Raw genomic sequence first — 7,214 nt, 5'->3', positions numbered from 1 at the left:
ACCGAGCTAACAACTTTCAAATCACTAACGCTACAATGTGTTCCAGTTAAATAAAGAGGAATGAAGAATACCATCTCAGGATTTTCCCGGAGCCAACAGACTCTAGTTATATTATAGAAAAATGCATCAGAAAGATGATCACGTCACCCCGTCTTATTCAGTCTACACTGGCTCCCAATTATAAACTGACGAGTAAAGCACAAATTGTTCTCGTGTAACAGTATCTGAGGGAACTTTGGTCTGTTATGATCCACCACACCTACTTTAATTAAAAGGTGCAGGCTATTTGTTGGTACCTCAGATAATGGCAATTTCCTTCAACAAAGTCACCGCTGGCTCACTCATTAAAGATACAAAATCCAGTCCAAAGTACTAAACAAATAAAACTCAGCTAAATTATCATTTTAGTTCATAACGGCAAAAACTTGTCTAAAACAATGAAAAGGGGAAGTAAAAAATTTTTTACAAAAGTTTGTCTCAAATTAATGCTGAAACACAGGGGAACAATACACAAAGTGCTGGAAATGTAACAGCAAAAACCAATGAAAGAAACTGGGGCACGGGTGGTGGTTTAATTACCCCAGGTGATGATACTTAACTAACTGGCAGGGGAGAACAACATGAAGGGAAAACCAGACATCTGGTGGCTAAACGTGAATACAACCTGAGTTCAAGATCAAGCAATTGAGGTTAAAATGAGGCTTGAATTCCGACTAAAAGATTTGCTGAATGTAGGTTTCACTCTGTAGTTGTGAGTAGAACTGATGTGCTACAAACTTTTTTATGATCTTGGAAATAATGATGTTTGATATTGACCTTTATAATTCAGGCTTTAATCGTTTTCAGTGTAAATGATTTGGGTAAATAACCAGTGTTTGGAAAAGATTTGATTGTTTCTCGGATTTTCAGTTTGAAGAAACATGTAGGTAAGGAATTACAGCAACACTGAGATCTTTCTATAACTCAGGAGGCTCTCTGAAGTGCTGAGTGGCCTCATGACCTTCTGTTAAAAATCCACATTTTAACCAGGTGAGAAATGGTAGTGAGGGGTCTGAGCTGTGGAACTTCTGAAAAGGTGGTCATGATTTTAAATCGCAGCTTTGCCCTTCAGTAAGGATTCTACGCCTCAAATTCTCTGTTGTTTAAATGATGTAGTTGAAGGTTGATCTTTTACAAGGGCACCTGTTTAATAGTATAAATGTAAATGTAAATCACAAAGTTTCCAAATCCTACTGTAGTTTGTGTCTATTTGAGAGAGAAAGCTGTAGAATTGACTATTGTTTAGGAATGAATGTGTGTGGAGCAATTCCCAAACTCTCACCCAGATAATCAACACCTACATGACAATAAACACCTAAAAATCACCCCACATGGTGCTGCTGAACATGTTCTCCACATGAACAGCCTAAAGATCCATGAGGTTTCTGCTGCTGCTGCTGTATCTGTGTTTTATCTGCTCTGTTCTCTTCTAGTCTCCGCGTCACTACACCACAGACCTTGTCTTCACAACATGGATTAAATGCTAGTCAAAATAAACAGAAACACGTTCTCAAAGACAACAGTGTGCTGATAAGAGTGTTGATAAGAAAACCTTGAGAAGGTTTTAAATTCAGACGTATGAAAACTCTGGAGCAACAGAAAATATTCATTTTCTGGTAAATAAAAAGCTAAAGGTTTAATAAATAAACTTTCTACTAGAACATTCTCAGTTCAATGAATATAATGAGAACTAATTATAACGATACATCACATGATACCAAAGCATTCAACATGAAGCCCAAGAAAACCCAACGTTTACAAACGCGCTCTCCCTACTCTCTCTCTCTCTCTCTCTCTCTCTCTCTCTCTCTCTCTCTCTCTCTCTCTCTTGGAGTCTCTCTCTCTCACTTGGAGTCTCTCTCTCTCTCTCCACACACACACACACACACACACTATAAAAACCTGCTGAACTTTACCTCAGGACTCGACGCTACGCCGCTGTATCCAACTCCTGTCTGTTCAACAGCTGAAGATTTGAGAAGCTCAGGAGCTTCTGGTAAGCGACACTGATCTCTCTGAACCTGCTTTGTGTTCTGCTAATTTTACATTTTTTATTATTTATTAAAATATTTATACTGTAAGATTATTATTTTAAAAACGTGGAATACATCTATTATATTTTTATGATTAAAACCTACAGGGTCATTAATCTCTCACTGAATTATTATCAGGACTTTATAGAACTTTATGATAGTGTCTGATTAAAAAGAGATGATCTGAATGACAGAAAGTGACGGCTCTTGTGAAGGTAATGTTTTACATGTGAGCATGTCGTAGGGTTTCTTCATTTATATGTGTGTCTTCTTCTTCTTCTTCTTCTTCTTCTATCAGCTGCTCGTTTTAGTTATCTGCACAGCGGATCATCCGTCTCCATACCCACCTGTCTTCCTTGGTCTTACTCTTTTCCTCCTTTCTTTCTCCTTCCTCAGTGTCCAACTTCTCCTCCAGCTCCTCATATACCTTTTCCTTGGCTCACCCCACATCCCTCTTCACCTGCTGCTGCATCTCCTTGTTCTCCTGCCTAATTTTCTCATCACTCTGTCAATCCCACTTCTGTTCCTCCAACCTCTTTCTCCTTCTGCTCTCCTGCACTTCCTCATTCCACCACCACGTCTCTTTGTCTTCTTTCTATTTCCAGATGTTACACCAAGAACCTTTCTATCTGTCTCCCTCATCACTTCTGCAGTAGTTCCACAATCATCCAGCACCTTCTCACCACCACCACCGAGCTCCTGTCTGACCTCTTCCCTGAACCTCACACTACAGTCTTCCTCCTTCAGTTTCCACCATCTTATTCTTCTTTCAGTCCTCACTCTCCTCCTCTTCTTCTTCACCTCCAAAACCATCCTACAGACCACCATCCGATGCTGTCTAGCTACACTGTCCCCCACCAACACCTTACAGTCTCCAATCTCCTTCAGGTTGCATCTCCTACATAGAACATAGTCCACCTGTGTGCACCTTCCTCCACTCTTATACGTCACCCTGTGATCCTCCTTCTTCTTAAAATAAGTGTTCACCACTGCCATTTCCATCCTTTTAGCAAAATCTACCACCATCTGCCCTTCCACATTCCTCTCCTTAAAACCACACCTACCATCACCTCCTCATCACCTCTGTTCCCTTCACCTACATGCCCATTAAAGTCTGCCCCAATCACCAATCGTTCTTTCCTACATTCACCATCTACCACTTCATCTAGTTCACTCCAGAACTTTTCCTTCTCCTCCATCTCACAGCCAACTTGTGGAGCATAAACACTGATGACATTCATCATCATCCCTTCAACTTCCAGCTTCACGATCATCACCCTATCAGAAACTCTCCTCACCTCCACTACACTCTTACTGTACGCTTCCTTCAGAATCCCCCCTACACCATTTCTCTTTCCATCCACACTTCTGGTTCGTGATCCGTATATTTGATTTGGCACATGTTTTACACTGGATGTCCTTCATAACAAAACCCTCCAAATTTTTTCAGGCTTGAGACCGACAGTAAGAGTCACCTGACCTGTGTAACACTAATGACTGGATTTTCTACATATAAGTGGGTAATTTTTATGTTTCCATCACAGAGATGAACTGGATCATTATTCTAGTGGGCTTCATGTCCATAAACCTCTCAGTATCTCTCAAAGGTATGAATTTACTGATATTGTTTAAATTGTAATTTTTCATTAATATTAAAAACTAAAATAGAAACATGTACAGAATGTGTATGTATATAAATATATAAATATATACACTATAGTATATTCATCTCTGAGTTAGCCTGACTAAATATCTATCTATCTATCTATCTATCTATCTATCTATCTATCTATCTATCTATCTATCTATCTATCTATCTATCTATCTATCTATCTATCTATACTGTATAAAGTGCTGATGGTGAATTTTCTTAGTTGTCTTAGAAAGAAAAAAAGCCATATATTAAAAAACATTGTGTAATAACATCACATTTCTTTCTGCAGAACTGGAATATTCCACTCCGAGGAGCTGCAAAGAGCTGAAACAAAGATTTGGTTTCAGTACAGGTGTGTGTTTCATCACGTCACTACACGTCTGAGTGAAGAAGAGTTTCAGAGCGTCCCTCAGCTCTACAGTGTGGAAGACTGTGTTGATTTCTGATGCATGTTGTTGCAGATGGTCTTTATTACCTGAGCACGGCGAGCGGTGTGGTGTATCAGACGTACTGTGACATGAAGACTGCAGGAGGAGGATGGACTCTGGTGGCCAGCGTTCATGAGAACAACATGTACGGGAAATGCACCACCGGTCAGTGCTCCAGCTTTATGTGTGTATTCTCATAAACTCTAAAGCTCCTCTAATCCTCCTCTGATGTTCCTGTAACGTTACTGTGATGTTCCTCCTGTAACGTTTGTGTAACTCTGATGTGAAGGTGATCGCTGGTCCAGTCAGCAGGGTGGAAGTCCAAATGTACCTGATGGAGACGGATCGTGGAGTAACACCGTCACATTCGGCACTGCAGAAGCTGCGACCAGCGACGACTTCAAGGTTCAGATCAAAATAAGTTCCCACATGATGAGGAAAATCTTCTTCCTTCTCTTCTTCATCTTTGTACTTTACCCCACAGAATCCTGGGTATTATGACATCACAGCGGAGGACGTGGCGGTGTGGCACGTTCCCAATAACGAGAGAGTGGATCAGTGGAAAGTGAAATCATTCCTGCGCTACCACACAGAGACCAAATTCCTCAATAGCTACAGTGGAAACCTCTACAATCTCTTCAAGGTGACACAAAACCTTCTAGCAAAAGCTCTGATCTACTGTCTTATAACATCATCTCACATTTATCTATTGATGATGAAATGCTCCTATAAGGTTTACACTCACGTTTCTCCTGTTTTCAGTTATTACCAGTGAAGTTTGGTGTAGGAACCTGTCCTGCTAACCACGGCCCCTCTGTTCCTCTGGTGTACGATCTTGGAGACGCCTCTTCCAACCATAACCTGTACGGACCCAACATCAGAGGTGGAGTAGAACACATACTTACATTGTATTTTCATTTCAATTTTCATTCTTTTTACTGTGTGCTGCTAGCTGGATAGCTTAGCATTTCATCTCACTTCTCATGTATGGTGTAAAGGTGTGTATTAAATGGTGAAGCTCAATGTGGTGATCTTTCTGGCCCAGGAAAGAGGAAGTGTGTACAGACGACTTCACTGGCAGTTTCTTTTTCACTTGGCTCAATGTCGAAGCCCAGATACTCCGGCCCAACTGACCATTTCTTTGGGTTCGTTGTAAGTTCTGAATGCCTCAAGGTTTTAAGGAGCATCTACAAGTGCTGTAGGTGCTGCTGCCAGTCGTTACTGTAAAGGATTGTGATCTAAATAGGCAACAACATATGATGTTGAAATATTGCTGGAGATCCGAACAATCCAAACAGAAGCATGACAAATTGGTTTAATCCAGAGTGAAAAAGGCTTTATGAAGTCTTAGAGATCTGCATTGTTGACCTTCCTAAAGTCCACACAGAGATGGACTGACCCACCAGATCTGGTCACCAAGACCACTCATGCTTGAGCCATCTGCTTGGATAGTTCACAGCATGGTTTTCTCTCTCTTTCCTCTCAGAAGTTCTGCTCCTGCCTTGAATCTTCTCATCACTCTCTGTGGCAGAGCACACACTCTTTAATACAAATCATGGCCATGTGAGCGATCTTCACCTCTCACTTCCTTCAGTTCAGTCCTCCATTCACAAACTTCTGCCACATGGATGGAGGGTAGAGGACGTGAGGGCTGTTTTGTGATCTGATGAAATATTTATATTACTAATGAAATGAGTAAATGAGATTGTTCTACACTGAGTATGTAAATGATTTAAACTCATCTGAACGTCTCTCCAGCACAAACTCAACCCGGATTCATCACATTCCGAGCCATCAACACAGAAGGTGCAGCGCTGGCGATCTGCTCAGGAGTCAAACCCACAGGCTGCCACAATGAACACGTGAGAATGAAATCAGTTCTGTTTCTACAGCAATTAAAACTGCACCAGGGCACTTCTGAGATAAAGCCTTCTCTTTGAGGAGACATCTGCATACCCCTTGGAGATCTTTATTCTGTCCCAATTTCAATGTTGCATTCACAAACACCAGGATCAAATCTCCACTCTACCTGAAGGAGTCATTCACACTTAATATGGAATCATCTGCAAATAAAAATCCTTTAAATGAGACATTACACATGTTAATCAACAGATCAGTTCGAATATTTACTAAAGAAACTGTAGGTTAGTAAGTTAGAGATGCATTAAGATGTTAGCCCTAGTGCTCGATTGTTCTAAAACACTGTGTGTGTGTGTGTGTGTGTGTGTGTGTGTGTGTGTGTGTGTGTGTAGTGCTGTATTGGAGGATGTGGTTATTTTCCTGAAGCGTCTCCGAAACAGTGTGGAGATTTCACAGGATTTGACTGGGACGGTTACGGCACACTAGTTGGATGGAGCGCCAGTAAGCAGGTGACCGAGGCGGCGGTGCTCATCTTCTACCGCTGATGGAGAACATTCCAGAATCATCTTCACACACACAATCCATTACTTACATCACAAATCAGTATAGCGTTCATTACTGCATGCCTGTGTGTGTGTGTGTGTGTGTGTGTGTGTGTTGGGGGGGGGGGTGTTTAGTGGCCTTGAATCCTGGTTTTATGAAATAATAAAACTATCAGCATCGATCTGAGTGTTTGTCAGCGATTCATTTACAGAAAGTGGAGCAGGTTTCTGAAGAAAACTTGCTGATGTGTTTATTAATAATATTTACTGTCATTATTATTAGTAAAAGTAGAAATTGACTGACATGAAGGTCCTGTTAATGATCTTTTATCAGCACTACATAAAACCCTGTTAGACTCTACAGTCTGGATAACGCAGTGCCTCCTAAAAGAAATATAACTGGAGAGAAAACACTGGCGTTGTGGTAATGATCATTCACTCAGCGATTCAGAGAGCCTCCTGAAGAAAAGCTCTCATTGCTGCTATAACCCATACCTACATGTTTCTTCTAACAGATCATTCTAGAAGCGAACAAACCTTTTCCAAACACTGGAACACACTCATTTTGTATTCTCTTTTAGCCACTAGATGTCGCTATTGTTTCTCTTTGCGCTCTGCTGACGGTTAGAATCACCACCTGAATACCTGATTTTTCAGA

General features: G+C 40.9%; 1 protein-coding gene across 1 annotated transcript; it reads left to right on the top strand.

Annotated features, from left to right (window-relative positions):
- The first annotated feature begins 1,960 nt into the window (after nt 1-1,960).
- LOC310721430 (intelectin-like) lies at nt 1,961-6,647 on the top strand. Its single transcript, XM_083533133.1, has 9 exons — nt 1,961-2,035; nt 3,617-3,679; nt 4,016-4,078; nt 4,188-4,319; nt 4,444-4,559; nt 4,639-4,797; nt 4,917-5,037; nt 5,913-6,016; nt 6,407-6,647. The coding sequence occupies exons 2-9, from the start codon at nt 3,619-3,621 to the stop codon at nt 6,557-6,559; spliced, it is 909 nt and encodes a 302-aa protein (XP_083389259.1). The 5' UTR covers nt 1,961-2,035; nt 3,617-3,618; the 3' UTR covers nt 6,560-6,647.
- The last annotated feature ends 567 nt before the right edge of the window (nt 6,648-7,214 follow it).

The sequence above is a fragment of the Silurus aristotelis genome (genome assembly GCF_946808225.1).
Source record: "Silurus aristotelis genome assembly, chromosome: 27".
NCBI lineage: Eukaryota > Metazoa > Chordata > Actinopteri > Siluriformes > Siluridae > Silurus > Silurus aristotelis.
Note: the sequence above shows the minus strand (reverse complement) of the source record. Positions and strands in the feature narration are given on the sequence as shown.

Coding starts and splice junctions, on each gene's coding strand:
- LOC310721430 (XM_083533133.1), top strand. CDS start 3,619: ATGAACTGGATCATTATTCTAGTGGGCTTCATGTCCATAAACCTCTCA. Junction 4,320..4,443: donor GTACGGGAAATGCACCACCG/GTCAGTGCTCCA, acceptor TCTGATGTGAAG/GTGATCGCTGGTCCAGTCAG. Junction 4,798..4,916: donor ACCTCTACAATCTCTTCAAG/GTGACACAAAAC, acceptor TCCTGTTTTCAG/TTATTACCAGTGAAGTTTGG.